The following is a 21,866-nucleotide window of genomic DNA, read 5'->3' as shown; positions in this document are numbered from 1 at the left end:
GTGACAAGCCATGTTTCTACAGGAGCCTGATGCAGTGTTTGTGTTGGTATTTCATGGGTATAGTTGTTAACGCACATAACCACTTCAACTCTGTATGAATGGTTATATGGTGAATTCCTCAAATTTTCTACCCTAACATAATCACATTAATAGTTTTCGAAGCATTTTGCGTTACATTGTAAGTTTCTCGACCTAGTCTTGTTGTCCAGGTGCGTCTTTGTATATATGGGGGAGCAGACCCATCCCCACTTTAGCAGGTTACACATTTGGTACTATAATGGGGGAGGAGGAGGGTTTGTTTCCCCCCCCCGCCTGAACATGAAACACAATGTGTTCAACTGTGGCTGTAGCTCTAATTTTTGAAATATCCCTATTGCTGTGAGATATCAATATGAAACCATCAGTTGAACAATTACGATTCTTTTGGGTTTAAAGAACTCAGCAAAGAGCATGTACTTCTTTCTTCAATTTAATTTGACACTCTGTTGTTGCTAAACCTGCAAGTTATGTGGGGCAACACAAATTTGCTGTTTGATAGCAACCCATGAAGAGGAGAAGTACACTATGCCAAGTAGTATTAATCATGGATGTCAAAGTACCAAAAAAAGCAGCAAACTGACAGTCTAAAAATAAGATCGCAGCAAGATTTGTTCTGTGGAACTTGGATAGTTTACTCATGATAAAAGAAACATTCCAGACTATTGTGGTTTGGAAATTACAACAGCTGCTGTGATTCTTAGCGGCGGCTCCAGACATTCACACTTTCTGTTCTCTATCAATGTGAAATGAGTTTTAGAGGGAAATAGAATGAAGTGTCCAGAGCATGGAAGAGCAAAAGCAAAAGCTTGCAATATCAGATCTCCAGCTGCCACAACGATGTCATCAGAGCAGCCTGCATTTCCACACTGAGGCAGAATAAACAAGCCTGTGAGAATACCAAACTGAAAGGTGCGGGCTAAGAGGAAAACCATGTGGAAGCAGACACCCATCATCTTCAGCAGCTATCAATGTGGCATATCACAGAGCCGTCTAAAAATATAACTTCAAAATTGCCACAGGTGTGTGTGTGTGTGTGCGTGTGTGCGTGTGTGTGAATGTAAAAGGTACAGTTTGTAAGGAGGGAAAGTAGGGTGGTTTCTGTTTGTACGTGCCCACACAACCTCACCTATAGGGGTTGGGCAGAGACTGTGTAGGGAACTAATGCAGGTCTGTTTGTATAACCTTGTGTCATCAGGCTAAAACCTCTCACTCTGCACACGATAACAGCAACCGTCTGACATTAGCTGATGATCTGACATGAGCGAGGAAAACAACAGCCCATCTATGTGTATGTGTTCGGGCAAGTTTGTCACTTTATACGGATGCAAGTGCTCTCTATACAAACAGATCAAACTGATACAATTCAAAGTTTGTTCTGTTCCCGACCGGGTGGCAACTTAGCATAGCACTCATCATTTTGTACTTTTAATTTAATAAGTATGTCCCCAAACGTCGTATTACTGTGCCTCTGTTTGGTCTTCACAAACAGAAACAATGTATTATTTGTATGCTGCATCTTCATTTGAAAACAGGCTCTGTCATGCAATGACTGACTTGACTGAGGGAGTGTTTGTGTGTATACAGCAGCACTGCAGAGGCAAGTCGGGGAAAGAAGCATTTATCTCATCAAAGCGCTGAACAACTGGGTTTTTTTGAGCAGTAGAATTCACTTCTAAAATGTTCTATGGCCAATTCTTGGTGTTTACCAACTTGCTTGCAACCATTGCACTAGCACAATGCTGCTATTGCCTCTGTCTGTTTCATAACTTAAAAAATAAAATGAATCACTTCCTGTGCGCAGCAATGTCATCCGGCAACATGTCCGGCTGTTAGCCTAAGAAACACAGAGAGTCAAGTGGAGCTGAATATATCCGTCAATGGTTTGAATCCCACAGACATTTGATTTGACTCTCCAAGAGGCTGCCATTAAACACTGGGATGCTTTGAAGTAAATGCCACTAGTGACAAGGTTATTTGTTATAGTATTGGGGTTTTATAAGAATCTACAAAGATCATGATACATTTTGTAGCAGAAAAAGCAAAAGTAAAATGCCTGTTGAACAAATGTTGACAATTAAGTCATATAATATAATAATACTAATCAGAATTGTCGATTCATTAAATTGTCAATCGTTGATTAATGTCCTGTTGATTTCAGGACCACAAATACCTTTTTTTGCTGTACTCTCCAAGCTCTGCACCTTCCAGATCAGAGGCCTTGGCACAATGACATGTCTTTTGTTTTAAACTACATTTAACTCTTAGAATAAACAGGTTCACAGGAGCAACACTAGAAAGAAAAAGGTTGAATGACTGCTGCATCATAGGAGGAAGAGGAAGAAAGCTGTTCCCAGGACTTGGTCCCAGGGTAAACAAGGACAGAGGAAACACTCTAGAAACATTCCAGACACTGGCGCACTTCTGTTTCTTGTTTCTGTGTAGGTGCGCATACCGTTGTAAGAACCACATATTTCTTTATTCTTCAGCCATAATAACTACAGCACCTAGATATATGTTTCCATCCTACTCGTATAGAGTTGTGATCTTTATGGCGTTTTTTTCTTTTTATTCAGTACTGATGTTTTGTTGCATTTTGTTTTTTATTTTGAGTAGCTTTATTTTCTATTTCCTGACTTTCTACCTTACTACTCCCCCAAAACACACACACACACACACCAATCTATCCCCAACATGTTTCCACCTCATAACTACGGTTAGATCTCTCTCTTTGTCCTGCAGCCTAGCAACCAGTGTGTGTACTGTATAAAAAATAATATACCAACATACCAAGGTATATGCATACTGTACATTTATAAAGACTGTTATCTTCAGAGGAATGACAGATCAGAGGAAAACAAGTGGTTCTGTTAGGTCTAGAAACTGCAGTGGGGTCAAAACAGCCCTGAGCTTACAATCCTACAACAACATTTACTATTAAAACCATTCAAACTTATCAAGTAGTTCACACATTGACCTTCACAGTATGTCATCTTTGAAAACATGAGGATTTTGACCAGAATTCAAATGAAAAATATTCATGGAACAAGAGGTACATGTTGATTTACATTGTCTAATGTACAGCTATGGTGGATGGGGAAGTCTTTGGTTTTATAGTGTATTTAGTTAAATCAAGGTAATGGAGAAATACAAATGTGACCTGTGATGACACATGATTGTCTGGGGATGACTAAGTGAAATAATATTTCATGCAAAACATGAATGAACCAAATAGAAATTAGAATTGGAGATGTCTGATCCAGCCTGGCATCATTGCTTTCATCAGTCTTAATGATAAAATGGATTTACTTTGCATTTTTTAGAAAATTGCTCTGCAGTGGTTGCTGCTATAAATAATTCTTCAAGCAGACAAAGAGAACTTTGTAGCTTACACATGTAAGTATGCAATTATGTAACCAAAACAAGGAAGAGAAAAGCATTCCACTGCGATCGCTCGCCAATTCACAAATCAAGAGTGATAGAAAAAGAGATGAAACACGAGTGACGATTAATATAATATAGTACAGTATAACTTCTGTGACAGAGCTAAAGCACTTGTCTAGACAGAAATCCCTTTATGTAAGCAATAAAAAAGACCTAATTAGACTGCAGACTGGGTTAAGATGAAAAAAAAATGCTACAGTTTTCTGTTAGCTCTACTTCATTTTGTTTGAGTTTTTGGAGCTAGTTACCCACAGGTGCTGATTTGTATGGGCTCCTGGGACATTCAAAGTGTCCCCAATAAATGATAATTTTTTGATGCTGGTAATCTATGAATTTGGCAAAAGGGAGGAGATAATGTTTAATTACTGGGCTGTGCCTGAAGGTGCTAGGAAGCTAATGCTATCTACTTAACATACAAACCCAGACACCTAGGCACAGTCTTCTCTTTTTTGTATTATCGCAAAGGCTGACGTTGTTTTATACATGACACACACGAACTAATGACTTGTAAAGCTGTTATTTTCGTTATTTGTATATTTTATTAAAAAGATTTTTAATTAAAAAGATAGAATCGTTCAGTACGTCCTGCATGTCTGACACAGTCACTGAACTGAAATACGGTGGAAAGGGTTGTGCTGCGGCTCGCCGTTCACAATCGCCGCTTTCAGCAGTATGGTCGCTAAATTCACCACCTGTTAAATGATGAAAAGATTTTAGACATTTCCTTATTTGTTGGAGATTAACATTTTATAATAATGTTTTAACCGATCTACAGTCCGGCATTATTCAGTTTGATTCTTGTGTCGGACGTCATGCTCATGGCTATTCCAGTACGACACTCTCTGCCAATCAGTGGCCGACAGTCTGTTGACGTCACATTTTAGTATCGGCTCAGGTCGTTTAAAAAAGTACCTAGCCGAGCCGTGCTGGGACTGTGTCGTGAAAAAGTGCCAGTTACAGACACACACAAATCAAAGGAAAAAAATCCCCCATAACAGAACAAACAAGAGCTTGGACCATAAAGTTCCAACAACTTTTTTTTTTTTATCTTGTGTGCACAATATGTGAAGAAACATTATTACATTACTAACGGTTGTTGTTGTAAAGGCGAGTCGTTTTGAGCACACAACTGCAACAGTACACGTATGCACATACACGTTCATAAAAGTGTATGTGCGTACGTGCATCAGAGCACAGTGGATCGTAACGTGATGTCAGCTCTGACAGCTCAGCAGTGTTGAACAACAGGCCAAAGGAGGTGCGTCAGTAAAAAATTAAATCCGAAAAAATAACGTTTGTCAAGATATCTCCGCAATGAATGCAGTTAGAGACACAATATAATTTTATATTTGTATTGATCAGAAAAGTATTACCATTGTTACATTATAGGATGAGTTCCTATATCTCTATAGGAGTATGAATACAGCTTGTATAGTAAGAATGACGTCATGATGAGATTAGAGGCACACGCTACATATTATGTAGATTAACTAATTTCTCACCATATAGTGTCAAAAATGACATGATTACAATATAAATGGGTTAGAGTTGGATGATTTGAGCACACACACAGAGCATGTCATTATAATTTTAAGAATAAATTTAAATAAATAAATTTAAGGTGCAATTATCTACTTGAAATATCAGGCTAGGAGGAGAGTTGGTATGAAGGAAGAAAGATTTGTAAATGTAGGAAAAGTGAGTGTCAATTTGAACCTGCAGTCAGAAAACACAACAAATGGAGACACACACACACACACACACACACAAAGACAGAGACAGGAATTATCTGGCAGTCTGCACGGTATTAATGAGTGGATCTGTGTTTCTATTCAGGCTTGCTTGCAAACCTGCAACTGCTGTTGGGTAAACATTCATTACCCAAGGCCTTCAATTTGGTGCTTTATCACCTCTCCTGGACTGGGCTTAATATCTTTATAATGAAAACCAGATGGAGAGAAAAGTAGTGGAGAAAAAAGCAAGGACAGGGGAACTCTGAGGAGGTAATGGGACTGGAGTTATCACCACTCAGTTTCTTTCTCACCCATGGGAGCACCATATGTGTTTGTTTAACTGAGAGGATTTGTGTGCATATGTACTTTTATACAGCACTGTGTACCACTATTAGATTTGTTGTTTTAGCAATGCTCTTAATGACCACTGTATAATTATTTTTCAATCACTAAATTGGAACATATCCTGCAAATGTATGCAGTTTTAAAAAAAAACTCCTCCTACAGGTTAAAGTATTTAGTGTGACCTACCCTTACACTTGGACAACAGCATCTAATTAATGTCACAAGTAAAAACTGTGCCTGTCCTACTGTTACATGTCAACAAGTATCTGCTGTGAGTGTGAAAAAGGTCTATTACGCCACATTATTCAAGATATCCTCGAGCATTGCATACACATGTTGTACGAGTTAAACTAATTGACAGTTTGTTAATTTAGGGCCAGTGATCACAGAATTTGACAGACATAAAAACAACACAGCTGGTGGTGCCCTGAGACTTACTGTACACAGTACCGTATATCAGCACAGACTCTAGTTAGTACATATTTGAGTCAATAGAATATGCATACGACTATGATTATAGAATCTCTGTGCATACTGTATAATAGAGATACTTCTTTTTATTGTCCTTAAAAGACTATAGAAAATGAGCTGCATGAGATTACTACTATTTTGAATTGGTGTCTGCTAGTTACTGTATTCCTATATGCCTCTCTAGCATTGGGTAATTACAGCAAGTCTGATATTGTCACTCAGTTAAACTGATAGACCCTTTGTATAATATCAGATGAGCATCAGCTGGATGAGTTGCTGTCCATTTTTACATTTCAAGTGAATAGAAACATCAGAGCATTCAAATGTTCAGTGTTGTAAAAGCCTCATAGTGACAACAAGACAGGCTCTCGCAGCATATCCTCAAGCAAAACAAAGTCTCAGATTTCAATTGCTGCAGAGAGAGAGAGAGAGAGAGAGAGAGAGAGAGAGAGAGAGAGAGAGAGAGAGAGAGAGAGAGAGAGAGAGAGAGAGAAATATCCTCCAAAGGTTTAAAATTTAAGAGCCATTGCCACAAATATTTGATCCTCAGACAAACACAGATGAACACTAATCACAACACCAGTTTATTGGCAGAGGGTAGGATGGCGAACATCACCATAAACAAAGATAATGTTATTAGCATGAACGATGTATTATTCCTGGCTGTTTCAAAGTAGGTGTTAACGGACTCGCATAATTCAACAACCTTGACAAGACAATCCACATTCAGGTTTTAATTACTTACTTCTTGTTTGGGGTTTGAAAACAAGTATTTTGGATACCAGGTGTAAACATGTGGGTGTGGATGAAGCCTGAGCCCTCGTTCAGACTGCCACAAAACAACTAGATTCTTTGTATTTCTAGATTTTATTCAGGTAGTTTGTCTGTGTGTGTGTGTGTGAGAGAGAGCGAGACGGAGACAGAGACAGAGGGAGAGTTTGTGAGTATGTTTGTGAACGTGTGTTTGTGTATGTTAGCAAATGTGTGAGTGAGTGAGCGTGGGTGTTCTTGTGTTCGTGAGTGAATATGTGTGTGTGTTTGCGTATTTGTACAAGCAAGTGAGTGAATGAGTGAGTGAGTTAGTGAGTGTGTTTGTGGGTGGGTGGGCGTGTCTGTGTGTTAGTGGATGAGAGTGAATTTGAGTGAGTGAGTTTGTGAGTGTGTATGAGTGAGTACACATGTTAGTGAGTAAAAGTGGCAGTGTTTGTGTATAATATTGACAGTCTTTTATCACACAATTCAAATTGTGTTTATTTCTCACAGAAAAAGCACTCAATGGCGACACAGTGTCGAGAGCAACATGGCTGTGTAGGAAGCTGGTGGGATACTTTTTCTATAGTTGAAAGAAGGGGACAGCAATGACTGAGGCACCGAGACAGCTTAAAACTGTTGAATAATATAGAAGACAAGGAATCTAAAAAAGAAATTGCATATCAAATTGCAATCAAATATTGGGGAAAAAAATATCAGTCAGTATATCATTTTTATATTTTTCCTGAATCCTTCAGCTCCGACATTAATTCTCCGACGAGAATTAATCTGCCACACAAGAAAAGCTCAGCAATTGTTCTGCATCACAACATGACAAGGCAATTGTTGGGGGGAGGTGATATACCTTAATTTTTCTTGTATCCATGTATGAAAGCCGCACCACAACTATGGGTAGATTGTCACCAAAGCAACCCATGCAGAAAGGTTGGCCATGTTTGGATACACAAATCTGATTTGATCATTTGCAACAGTCTGGACAGTCTGCCTGAAAGGATCTGATATGAGAAAAATAATCCTGATTTTGCCCGCAGTCTGAACATAAGCCGAGTATGTTTTTTTTGCGTCTTTATTCATGTAAAGCCCTCTTTGTCTTCTTTTCTCCAGTACCTTGTGTGTCCCTTTGTTTCTGTTTTATATAATCTGCCTCCAAGACCTTGAAATATGTTGTACAAGTTTCATCATTGACTTTTGTTATTAAAAGGAGCAGTTTTGAACCTGGGAGAGTCAGTGCTGGCAGCTCTTCGCATGCCTTGGCTTTGGCAGTCACTTATATTTCACACTCATAACACTTTGGAGGTTAAACTGACACGGTGTAAAAAACTCACTAATCATACTGTCAAAGGCAGTTGGTCAGAAGAATAAAATAAGTTAAAATTGTAATTCAGATAGTTATATAAGAGATTCATACAAGCTGAATCCTGTTCTAATAAGCTTAATGAGGCAGATTCAGTGAAACTGCTGCAATGTCCTGTGTGCAACTGTTACGTTACATCTTTGCAGCAGTGTATTGAAATGTTGACCTCTTTTCACTCTTGGCATCTCTTGCTGTTTATCATTTGCAGTCAGTCCCCTAACATCTACAGGTTTGTCTGTTTTATTCTTCAAAGCAGATAAACATGGTAATAGTCACTAGCAGAGCTGCTGTGTTAAATGGGAACCGTATGTGCATTCTTTGGAAAAAGAAATGAGGGCTCAAATGAGAGGTGTAAAAATTTCTCTAATCGTATTTTCCTCTTGGAAGTGTTTCATGTACCCAAAGCAGATTCATTAGATCCAAAGAGAATGGCTAAGCTGCTGGAAAGAATGGAAGGACCTTTTTAACCTTTATTTATCCAGTAAAGTCCAATTGAGATTGAAATCTGTTTTCAAGGAAGACCTGGCCAAGACAGGGAGCAGCAAAATAAAAACACAACACAGAAATACGGACACAGAAAAGGGTCTGAATTTAAAATAACTACAATTAATCACGTTCCAATAATTCAACTTCATATCCAGGCAAGTTAAAAACAGCCTCTTGTGGAGTCTACTTCTACTTCCTTCATTTAAAAATGTTCAATTAAATTGATTAAGTAAATTTCAAGTCGCCCTGTAATGTATTCCATGCCGCAGGTGCAAAGTACATAAAAGCATGTTTTCCAACAGGGATTTGGGACCAAAAGCAAAAAAAAAAAATAAAAAAATTCTATGAACACAGAGACTGACGTCCAGTACTTCTCTACATGCATGGCAGCAGGCCCAGAGCTGTCTAATATATAAAGGTGTGCCAATGTGAGAATCTAAAGAAAAGAAGGCTTATAAAAGTCTGTGCCCAATAAACAGGCTTTACTGACGTAGCTTCTCATCAAATTGTCTCCATACAATGTGATTAGCACACATGTGGGGAATCCTACCTTAAGGATAAGTATAGGAGCAGTGCTGCTCTACCATAATATTCCCACCACAAGGCCTAAGAGACATTTTTTCACATACTGTCTGCTTATTCCCAATTCAGGACAACTTTTGTCAAAGGTTCCCATAATTAGTATATTATTACCTCAACTACTTGTTGGAATGTGAGGAGTAGAAGAAAACTTGAGTAATACATGAGTAATAAAGCAAACTACAAGAAACAGCCTTATAGGAAAAGCTTATTTATGAACTACATTTCCCTTGGGCACATTCAGCTATATATATATATGACTACATGGATATATGACAAGGTGGAAAAATATATGGGGAAATGGGGCAACTGAAAAAACTAAAAATGTGTGTAGGTGCATGTGAAGTTGTCAAAAGTTGCTCTTTTCTTAGAAAGCTCACCCTTCTTGCCAAACCCAGCGCAATATAGCACTTCTCGCCAGCATCAACGATCTCCACTTCATAATAGTGACAGCGGGTGGTCAGTGGCTGACGGGCCTGGGCCAAACCCACGTCCATGATGCTCTTTCCTTTGCCAACGTACTCCAAGAGCTGAGAAAGGCAATAAACAGAGGGAGTCTGAGGTTATGATCCAATACACACAAAAAATATGTTCCACAAAACATTAACTCATTATTATATTAATACATTATTATTATTATTTATTATTATTATTATTATTATTATTATTAGTATTATTATTAATAATAATAATAATAATAATATTTTTGATATTAATATTGTTATTATTATTTAAAAAGATCGGTATCAAATGTTGTTGGTTAAGTGTCCATGTTAAAAATTAAATCAGTGTCTCAAATAAAGTCACTCTCACGTTACCTTTCACATCAAGTGTCACAAGCCATGGGGAATGAACAAGTAGTCCTGCAGGACTTTTACACTTGGCTCAATTGCACAATTCATTTTGCATATTGAAAAACAATCATTACATAATAATTAGAGCAAATTTTTCAAAATCATATACAGTGTTTTCATATTTGTGTTCAAGGCTCAACAGGCACCTGCACCACTGGCAGCAAGTTGAAGCAAAAAAAGAATTTCCTCGCGAGTGTGCTGCGATGCCATCATTATCATTTAGCTTAAAACAACACTGTGCAACACCAAAAAACTGTCCCGTTCCGTACGGTTTGTGTGTACCGTTCACGGTGTCCATAACAACTAAAAAAAGTAGGGTAGTGAGATGTTAAACGGATTAAGTATAACTGGGCCTTACGGCTTGTGCCAGTAACCCAGTGAAGTTTTTTTTGTTTGTGTTTTTTACATTTGGTAATAGGCGAGCCTAGGCAGAGGCGTGAAGTGTTGAGTGCTGAGGGTCAGTTGTAGAAATGGCAAGAAAAGACACAGGAGGAGGGCCGCAGTTGGAGGACGGGCCAGCAGCATCGTTTCGTTCTCCTGTGTGTCAGCATTTCAGATTTAATATTACCCATGATGACGGCAGTAAAAATAGTAGTGGATAAAACGGCAACCGGTTTGCAACGCTGTGCAACACATGTTGCTTACGCCAGCGGCAACACTTCAAATATGTCCGTTCTATGGAGACATCACCCCAGCGTGACAATTGCCAGCACAAGGAGGAGAGAGAGTCAGGTTTGTCTGATTTTTCATGACAAGAAAACCTATTCTTTCAAGATTTCACAGAACAGACAGTTTACATTCTTACCTAGAAAGGCAAACAGTTGTTAACCTGTTTTGCCAAAAAAATTAAAAACATGTTTAAATGCAGCAATCACATCACTTTGGTTTAAGATTGTTACAATGATGTGCCTAATCAAGCTGCCCCTTTCTTTGAGTTTTTGCATGATTGCATGACATGTCCTTAAGAATATAAAAAAAAAGAATCTGTAAACCAGACCTGAAGTCCTGGTGGCAGTGAAAATGCACATCTTTCTACGGTGGAAAGATGAGATGGACACAAAAGAGGTCACAGCAGATCAAGCAGGATCCGAAGCCAAATGTTGTTCAAGAGGTGAGCGACTTACCCACGCAGCTTGCTTTTGTGTGAGTGGGCACTATGATAGATTGACACTTCCAAATCCAGTCAACACTCACTGAACCGCCCATGGTGACTATTCTGCAAGTATGAACAACCCACTCAGGACGGCGAGTATGCTACCTGATGATAATGTAATTACTTTATCTTCTATTTTCATCTTAAGCATCTAAACAGGTGTAGATGGGTGGGTACAGGTGAGTGGGCAGCTAGGCAACCACAAAGCCTTTAGGCTGAACAATGTTTCCACGCCATGTAAGTCTATGTGTGTGAATGTGTGAGCATGAGCACAATGAAGAATACGCCCCCGCCTTGAAAGGCTAGGATGACAGACAAGGTGGGGGTGGACAAAATTACTTATGTTATTAAGCCTTTGTGTTTGTGTGCGAGTGTGGCTGTAACAAAGTCTGGGTGTGCTAAGTTTCACTAGCCAGATACTTGAAGGACACACCTGGTGGGAATAGTTATTCAACATCTGCGTGTCAAGTTATTGCCATTTTCCTTTTTTTTGTTATTCTCTGTTGCCTAGCGAGCCATCAAACTGAAAATTAGAAGAAGTTTATGAGGTCAAAAACTTTAATTTAAGGCTCTAATCTTGACGACACATGAAACTGCTCGCTACGAACTTGTACAAGTGTAGCTCTAGTGTGGCTGCATATTGAAGAAATTCTGATAACCTCACTGAAAAACAGTACCAAGTATTTTTGAAACAGTTAAAAGGCTCACATTTACTGCAGCAGGTTTGTGTCAAAAACGAGACAAGCTACATTCTGAGATTGTATTAAACAAAGTTACTTTAAATAGGTTAATAATTGTACAACACAACTGAAATCTCAACATTCTTGGCTGTGTCCAACAGTTGACTTGTCATTGCTGCCGATAAAATAATGATTACAAGAAAAAAATGCAATAGAAACAGTGGGACAACTGAAAACTGTGGCAATAATAATAATAATGTGCGTTTGCCGCTCCCGTCCAAGTGCATGAGCACCTTCGTGGGTATGCATGTGATAACGTGGGCGATTAAAAACATTAATCTGGTCTAATGATGAAAACTGCCACAGGGTTCTTTGATGGAGACAAACCGTTCATCCGATTGTTCATTATGATGTTAGTTCAACCTGGAGCCTTTCATGAACTTAATTTGTCTGACGTCAGAGCAGGCAGACAGACACCATGAGATGATTCCACTACATCTAGAGCAACTCATAGAGAGTTTTTGATAGAACAGGACTTAAACACGCATGCCTGTGGCTACAATTACATAATTCCATCAGCTTGTAGATGTCAGACTGGATGCACTAAGCTGCAAAAATTTCAACAGACATGAAAAGGCTGTGAGCAATGTAAAATTTGGGTGGTGTCATAGCCACCGATTTTAAGAGCAACAACCTGCAATTGTAGGTTTTTCATCACAAAGCAGAGTGCCAACGTTACTGTTATAGTATCTCATTAAAAGGAGAAATTGCTACATATTTTTCATTGCAATGCAAACACAGAGCTGTCAGCTGTCTAAATAACTGCCACTGTTTCAAACTGTACTGTTAAGTGTCTCCTAAACCACCTGCACCTTCATGTCTGAAGAAAAAGTTTTCCTTTTAGAAGAGTAGAGTTTCATTTTGATGTACACTCAGTCACACCTTTTTTTTTTTTGCTTCTTGCTGCTGAGTAATGGAAGATGAGAGAGACACAAGAGGGTAGAAAAGGAGACGTAGCCTTGAGCGAAACATGTCTCACTGTGAGAGCTGACGATGACTCTCTTTCCTCTCTTTCTCTTCTGCATTCTTGCTCCTGTAATTCTGAGTGAGAGAGAATGGTGATGGTGGTGTGCAAGGCCATGTTTTGTTGAGCTGCTGCCTGGGAAACAGATGTAACACCCAAAGAGTGGTCATGCCAGCTTCCTGTCATACCTGATGGAAGTACTAAAAAAAGGGTGAAACTGAAATAAAAAGACCTCTACTTTAGATATCACATAATACTTGCAAAATTGTGTTTTTGTTTTCAACACTGACTGTGCCAATGATGCAGCCTTTGAACTGCATCATTAACGGAGTGTTGAATTGACGATTCAAAAAGAAGGGGTTGGTGTGGGTTTCAGCATTTGATAAAAGGTATAATATTAACTCTCCCAGCATCTTTTAGTACTTTTTTTTCCACTGCTTGTACACTTGTGGTCCTTATAAAAGTATTTGAATTCACTTTTATTTCATCTCCTGGCCTTATACCGTTTTTTCTAATAAATCATTACAACTTTTTGTGCTCAAATGTTTAAATATGGACATAAAACTGTGATAGATCTGGGCCAAATGTGCCACTTTAATTTGGAAAATATACGAGTCGGTCTTCGCCTTGGAACACAAGTTGTGATTTTTTTGGTGTAATTTATCTCTTACTTGGGCTAGATGCCATATAGTAGCTAAATCTGTCAATCCGGTGCTGTTTTATGCACAGAAAAACCAAAATGAATAATCTTAATAGCCTGAAAATCACCACAATATCAGTGCAGCAGCTATCAGTGCAGCTACCCAGTCATCACTGCTTTTAGGGGGGCTTGCTGGCATGCATCCAATTAGGCTGAACACTATTGGATTTACCATTACGAACCATGCCATGACTTTTGATTATATTACATATCACTACAACTGACCCACCTACCCTTTCTCATCCATTTAGACCAGACGGAGAGACCCAGGACAACTTAACTTAAGCCTACAGCATGGATAAAAAAATTAACAGGAACCTTTCTGACTACTTTTGAGAGTGGAACAAGACAGGCCCTCCTGCTTGCTTTATTTATTGAACCCCTAGGCCAATTAATAAGACAGAGTGTCAATATTGGAGGCATTGAGGTGACAGGGAAGGACAACACCTTTGGCAGAGCCAGAAAAGCCAGAAAATTCTATCTTAGGTTTGATGACACTGCTGGCTGATTTTTAGAATCTATCAGGGTATAAGGTCAACATATCAAAAACAAAAGTTATGAGTTTAAATTGTAGTTTAGAGCCTGCAAAACAAATGTAACCTCGACTAGGGAGCTAATAATAATAATAACAAAATTATCAAAAGCAATTTATGTACCATTATCTTTGAGACCTGCACCGGTGGAATCTTATCCCCTTTCTAATTCTAAGATTAAAAAAAAAACCTCTCCCAAGACGACTACACATTTTTGTGACTTTACCAGTGGAAATAAATGACAACCAATATAGGGAGTGGGATAAATTGATTTATAGATTTATCTGGCAAGGAAAGAATCCTATTTCAATAGCAGCATCGGAGTTCTATAGGATCCTAAAGTTGGCCCCAGTTCAATTCCATGCAAATCAATTTCTAAGTTGCATAATGCTCTCTTTCTAGCTAAAAATGAAAAAAAAAATCCTATATATTAAAGAAAAATTGGGAAAATTAGATGTTCTATAACTTCATTAACATTTTAAACTCCTTTCCTTCTTTATTGAGAAAACTGTAGAAATGTAAGCTCCATTTGGTTCTGTTCCATTTTTTTGGAATAAGAGATGAGCATATGTATGAAAGTGGAACACCTAATGGCACGGTACAGTACAGTAGAGGCTCACACGATTTTATTGCTATTAGATGGTATGTAGGTGAATGCAAATAAGCAAAGTGATGAACATGATTGGGGCCATATGATTCTCTTGAATACACACCTCTGGAAGCAAGAGTCTATAAAGTTTTAGTACTGAGCTTTCAAATTCCTTTCTTGTACACCTGCAGATAAATGTAAAAAGGAAAAATTGAAAAAGAAATAAATAAATTATATATTTTCCAAATAAAAGAATCATAAAAAAATGTGTCTCTTTTGATCAGATATGATTAAATCTGGGTTTCACCTAGCCTTTATTCAAATACACACTGACGTCAGGACTGTTTGCAAGAACAAAATTATGTTTCTAACAAGTTGGACTATAAAGATTTGTCCACTATGAGCATGTGTGTGTTTGAGTGACAGAACAAGATAAAATAGACAAGAGGGGCAAAATTAATGAACATATGGGCGCAGATTAGAGTAAAAAGCTGTGACACTACTATCAGAGACTGCCAGCCAAAGATGTTCAGTTAAAGCTTCCTGCGGATGGACTATGTTCATACAGTTCAGGAATGTGGCCAAATGTGTCCTTTAAAACCATCTCCAAATGTGTTTTTTGTGATCGTATCTGAGGATGCATTGGGACTGTTCAGACTTGTACTTAGCCAGATCTGACTGTGATCAGTCTACTGAGGACAGATGTCAATACCAGGTCTGCACAGTGTCTTTGTGAACACATTTGTGTAAATTCAAAAAAACTTACTGATTATTCAGCTTCAAAAATGTTCTTCTTCCAAAGACACACACATAAAATGCTACACCTCCAGGGAAATTGCACTTACAACAAACTGTGTGCAACAAAGCTGAAAACAAATGAGTTCCATCAGTGAAAGACTAAAAGAAGAATAAAACTGTCAAAACCCAGTGAAAACACTGAATTGGAATCTTAGGGAAGAAGAGTGGAGGAGACTGAAAAATTAAGAGAACAATACATAAGTGAATAACAGCAGAGCAGTGTCATCTTCTGGTGACAAATACCAACAGCTACAATCCAGATGATAATAAAGAAGGGCTTTTGAATTTTGTTAATGTGTTTAAATTGATGTTCTTCATGATTGCAACCGACCAAAGGCTATGCTATGCCGTAAGCAAAACAGAGACAGGCATGCATCTCAAAAATATTCGGCCATGTCTGGGCTGCAGTACTAACAAAGAGACTACTATAACTGTGACAGATCTACATGGGCTGCGAGTTTCTGAAAACAGGGAAGATCGTTGAGATTGAATACAATGTTAAGGAAGTCGTAAAGAGACTTCAATCACACATCTAGCAAAGCAATCACACTTCACCACAATCACCACTTTGTATGAATGATAGCATTGCACAACTGCAGACTCCCAATTCAGTGATGAGTCAGGCAATGACAATGTCATTGAATTGAAGATGTGTGCAGCCTTCTGTTACACTATACCACAAAGTGAATAAACATTTTAGAAGGACTAAAATGTTAAGTAATCACAAACCCTGTCCACTTGATATAATTTACTTGTATTGACCCAAAAGAATGAAGCCAAATTATCTGAAAAGCATAAATGTTTGTCCAGATAAACTATGATAAAACACCCTTCAATAGTGAGATTTACTAATTTTGTTGGCCATTTAAATCTGAAAGTCCACAATTGACTGACTGCTACACCACTGACTGGCAGGCCATGTGTTGGACGTTTACCATTGGCTGAATGCTTATGTCATCAGAAAGTGTGACTCATTTCTGCTGGCCACTTTGACACACTCAATGTCAGGAGTTTCTTGAGTTCTGTCCATATGAACATAATCCATCTAACTTGTCTGCTTTTATTTTTAGATAAGTTCAAATGCTCTTCAATACTTTAATGTAAGCACAATGCTGCCTTGTAATGTACAATGCAAGTGTCTTGAGCTGATGTGGTGATATCAAAGGATGAAACAAGATGCTGATCTACAAATCAAAAACAAAATTCATTGTCATCATTCTCTTGTAAATCTGTGTGTCAACTATAAATCAAATTTCACATTGGTCTTCTTGTGAATTCTACTCCTTCACAGACAGCTTCCACTGGGTCCATCTCACCTTCCACAGACTAATATATTCCTAGATTCCTCTTATCTCATGATGTTTAGGTCAGAGAACTGGAGCCAACCACTGTAGTGTCACTGCTAACCCTTAAAAGTTGCAAACACAGCAACTACTGTAAATGAGAAAGTTGTGAACTTTCATCCTAAAGTGTAATTTTAAAATTCATGGCTATTGTTCCCCAATGAAGGAAACAGGCAGCTTTCAGGGGTGTTGGTTGCAGCTAGTTCTGGCATCTGCAATAGGTCCAATAAGAGAACAATGATGATTAGTACCGTAAACTTGAAACTGAGGCAAAAGAGGAGAGGCAGCAATATGTCATAAAGTAAAAAAACAAAAAAAAACTTTAACACCTGTAAAGCACAAAAAAATGTCAGTGGGAAAGTCGCACACATCATGCAGAGTTTTAATCTCTGCATGGATGGAAGTGGTTGAAAGAAGGGGAGGGAGAGAACGCTAGATGTGGGCTGTGAAGGAGTGCCACTATACTTAAAAACTGATAACTGCAGACTCGGGTGCTTGTCCACTTGTCGACTCACTCATCTGCAGCTGAGGGGATTAACTTAGTGGGCACAGCAATTGCTGTGACAACAAGGGGCACAGGATTGGAGACCTGCTTTCACACAGACATGCACGTACACAGAGGAAAGCCAGCCAAATGTGACCCCTCTAAAGAAAAACAACAGAGCAATAGCATGAGAGTGAAAAGGATCATAATTCATGTGGATTACTATGGAACATGTTTTGTTTGATGAAAACAAATAAATCCCTCAATGTAAATGTGCTGAAGTGATCTAACAGAACTCAAAAAGTCAGACTATTGGGGAAAGAACAATACATTTATTGGCGTTAAACAAAATCTTTGATCTTGAAAATGGATTACTCAACCCATTTGTCAGAGGAGCACAGGAAAAAAACTGCTGCTCTATTTGTTGATGTCAGGTGACAAAAATTATATTCTTTACTCTGAGTGAAGAGTGTGTGTGTGTGTGTGTGTGTGTGTGTGTGTGTGTGTGTGTGTGTGGTGTCAAAGAACAGCTGTGCAAACCTGTGTGTGTGTATGAATAGGTGAATAATCACCTCAGGGGTTACAGAGGGACAAAAACATTCAAGATGACATATTTCTGTATGCATGATTTTGTCTGAAACTCAACTACAATTAATCCTCTCTGAAAATCATCGCACAAGCCCCAAGTGGTGTCTCACAAGTTGGGACTCCTTCACAAGATCCTGACCTCTAGTACAAGAACGACTTGATTAAAGTTATTTAGAATTTATTTTTCTCGCAAGCGATAATAGCATTTTAATGTTTCGCCTTGGCTGTCATAGAAGCTGCTCTCAGAAAATTGGTCAAATAAAAATCTTTGAAGATCACTTTTAGGGAGCATACAGTCTTTCACTCTTGTGGTTCTGATTAATTTTTTTTCTCGTCTTACGCTACACTCATATTGCTTTTAGTTTTTAAATCACTTGAGTGCTGTTCTTCATTGTTTCTGTTTGAAAGGAAAGCTGAGTTGTCTGTCAGTAATGGCAGTGATGAGGTGACCATTCAAGTGAAGATGATTCCAAAAACACAGGATGAGATGTTATTATCCTTGGTGCAAGCATTTCCAAGTTCATGAACAGTGACCTTGCTAAAGAAGAAACTGATGGTATTCCTTTATTTAACGTCCTGCTGTTTACTGCGTTAGCAAAATGCACTTCAGTAACATGTTGGAGATGACCATGGGTTTTTTGCGTTGATTGTTGATGAGAGAAGAGGAAGTGGCGTTGTTTGAGGTGTTGTTGATGTTGAAGATAAGTTTCATAAAATGTTGGGCGCGCATCGTTTGATAACACTGTTGGGAACGCATCATCAGTAGTGTGTACCTTCGGCCTTTAACACTATACACTCTCCCCAACATCCCATGGGACTATGCACGGCAGGGGCATCTCTCTCCCTGAGTCAAGCATTGTTGACCGCATACCGCCATAGCTAATCAAAAATAGCTTCTTGCCAAAAATCAGCTTGTTCTTTAGCACATATTCACCAGTAAACTGAAAAATGACAAATGATTGTGTAGAAATTACACTAAATTCATGTATGCTCTCCATGTTGTGGGAATATGTGTCTCCTTGGCAAAAATGAAATGAGCACTTTGTGACCAGCAAAAATTGTGCATATGCTCTCTACATATGAAAATTATCTCAACAAATAAAAAAATGTATTTCCTACTTATCTCACTTTTATTGCTAAATAAATGTGCATTTTAATTTCATCTCACCAACTGCATCGGATTAAGAAAGACATTTGTCAATTATGTATTTATGTTTTCAACAATTAGAATCTCTCTCTTTCAATTCACACATGAAATGAATGGGGCTATTTGCAAGGATATTGGGCCCAAGGACACTTTGACATGCAGACCAGAGCAGTTGTGGATCAAACTGATTAGTGGGTGACCCGCTCTACTTCCTGAGCCAAAACCACTCCTGAGATGAGGGGTTACAGAACTGTTTACGTTGAACCAAGCCGGAGGGGAAATATTTCACAAGGTACATATGATAATTACGGACAAACATCTAAGATCAGATACCCACTTATCTGAAAAGGAGTGGCCACCCACCTCCCAAACGTTCATGTAAACAATTCAAAAGGTGACGACTTGGCAGCAGACAAGTCACTACCATCACTAATTTGCGTCGTACATTCTGCGGCTTTGCACTTCTCAGTACTGCCTCATCAAAAGCATACCAGTCAGAAAAGTCATTCATCTTCCAGCGATTTTTTCCGTCACCCTGTTTTTTCCCCTCTCTTAACAATCAGTAAGGACAGCTATCATCCGGAACAGTGATTATCCACACTTATCAAATAGCAACCTGTAAAACCTTTGCAATGTTTTGACCAAATGTTTGCGGGGTGCTGCATGGTGAAACACACTACTGAAGAGCCAGCGGTGTCATTCATCCGTGGCAACTCAACGATAGATTAGTAAGTCATCGGAAAGCACCACAACTGGAAATATCTGTTTCAAGCTGCACGTGTGCAAAAAGAAGGAAAATATTTCCATGCCTGTTAAAATATACACCTCACAACTTCTCTGTTGAAATTCATAGGAGTTTTGTAGAGATGGAGCAAACAGGAGACCGAAGAGAGAAATGAGGAAACAAGGACAAGAGGGGATAAGGATAAGAGAAAGGAAAAGAGGCAATGATCAATGAGATGAGGAGAGGAGAGAGAAGAAGAAACAGAGGCGAGGAGAGGGGAGGAAAGGAGAGGAGAGGGGCACTTGGAAAACTTGAGGCAAACCAATACAGTTTCAGCCTTGGTTAAAACCACTCAATGAAGTGAATTAGGAGTCAAAACCAACACATAAATTAAGTGTGACCACCTTGTGGCTGACATAATGTTCTGCTCTTAAAGCCTAATCTTACCTCATTCTAATCCATCTCCTAAAAGATTTCTAGCCTTGAAAACAAACCTCTTCTTTCCTTCACCGCTCCTCCTATAATTTCAATTCATCTGCCACATTTCCCTTTTCTTTCACTTTTTGCTCTTGAGACCCTCTCTGTCATTACAGGAAGTAGCTACTGTTGCCACTTTGTCCCACAACCTTCTCTGTGTTAAAGGGTGAACTTGTCAGAACTTGACATCATCAGTTTCAGTGTTATCACCCTCACAATGTTGACCACACCACATCGCAGGAGGCTAATGGTTGCTTGCTCATTAGAATTTAGTTTTTTTCTTTTTTTAAAGGGAGGGTGAAAAAGAACCCAAAAAGGAGAGAGAAAGAAATCACTGTTGGACTGTTGAAAGACTGAGCAGCCGAGAGCCCCAGCTGTGAAAACCTCTAACCACATAAGAAAGAGTAAAAGATTCCTTAGAGTCCCCTTACTCCACTTATTGAATTTTTAAAACCTGGTGGACTGCCAGGCACTTGGCTCTAGCAACACATTTCATGCCATCGCCACTCATTGGTCCAGAAAAACAGAAAAGAGAAAGACAGAAAAAAAGAGAGCAAGACTGCTGATTGAATCATCCTTCTCACCCACAGCAATCTGCTTCCAGAGAAGATGATGGCCTCTGTACTGTATGTTTGTGTGTGACAGATGTTTGTGTATGACTGCAGAAAGACACTTTTATCGCATAACCACACATGGGACCCACACACAGCCTGGCCTTCATCTCTCCTGTGTTGACAAGACACCAGTCTGTAGTGTTGTGGTTACTTTTTGAAGTTGATGAAGGGGGGTATTGCAAGCTCACACCTCAACAAAGAACAAAGATGTCTTAGTTCACTACTGTAAAACAGCAGGAAACAGGAATACAGCACTATGATACATCTGTTGACAAGGTTGTTTCCGACAATGAACTCCATTCAAGTGGTTGATACATGCTTCTTGATTCATAGTTTAGTCTATGTCTGAGAAAAAATCCTTGAATCGGAACTCTGCCAAATATTAGTCATTATTAACCACTGTGTGACATTTCAATTTGGCCTGAAGTAAAAATGGAAAAAGATGTGTGCCATTTTAAGAAAGTGACTAATTAACCATTCTAAAGGCATGGATGTAGTGATGGTAACGTTGTTGTGTCAGCTAGTTGGTCGACCACTTAGCGCAGGATGAAATCTCTTTTTAGCCACTACAGTGAATAGATCAGCATGAAATTTAGCAAAGACGGTCCCTTTTTTTTTTTTACAAATTGATGAAGCCTAATAATATCTGTGAACACAAAATTCCTCTATTTCAGGACTTGGGTGAAACATCAATGATTGAAGGGTGGAAAGAGAATATAGTGCAGACATCTTAGTTGTGGTGGATAATATGTTAAACTAACCTGGGAGAAATCACTTCACTTGTACTGCACACATGCACTTGTAACTAGAGCTGAAACAATTAATCAATTATTAATCGATTACTAAATTAATCAACAACTATTTTAGTAATCAATGAATCGGTTCAAAGATTTTTCCATGATTTAAACAAGATTTCCAATTGTTTAAGAAGCTTCTGAA

General features: G+C 38.6%; 1 protein-coding gene across 1 annotated transcript in view; it reads right to left on the bottom strand.

Moving 5' to 3' along the window:
* The window catches only part of spryd3 (SPRY domain containing 3), a 51,054-nt gene that overhangs the window by 18,708 nt on the left and 10,480 nt on the right, over positions 1-21,866 (bottom strand). Inside the window, exon 7 of the mRNA XM_058642555.1 lies at positions 9,600-9,749. Within this exon, the coding sequence (XP_058498538.1) occupies positions 9,600-9,749 (150 nt within the window). The remainder of the gene's footprint in view (positions 1-9,599; positions 9,750-21,866) is intronic.

This window comes from Solea solea, chromosome 11 (genome assembly GCF_958295425.1).
Source record: "Solea solea chromosome 11, fSolSol10.1, whole genome shotgun sequence".
Taxonomy (NCBI): Eukaryota; Metazoa; Chordata; class Actinopteri; order Pleuronectiformes; family Soleidae; genus Solea; species Solea solea.
Note: the sequence above shows the minus strand (reverse complement) of the source record. Positions and strands in the feature narration are given on the sequence as shown.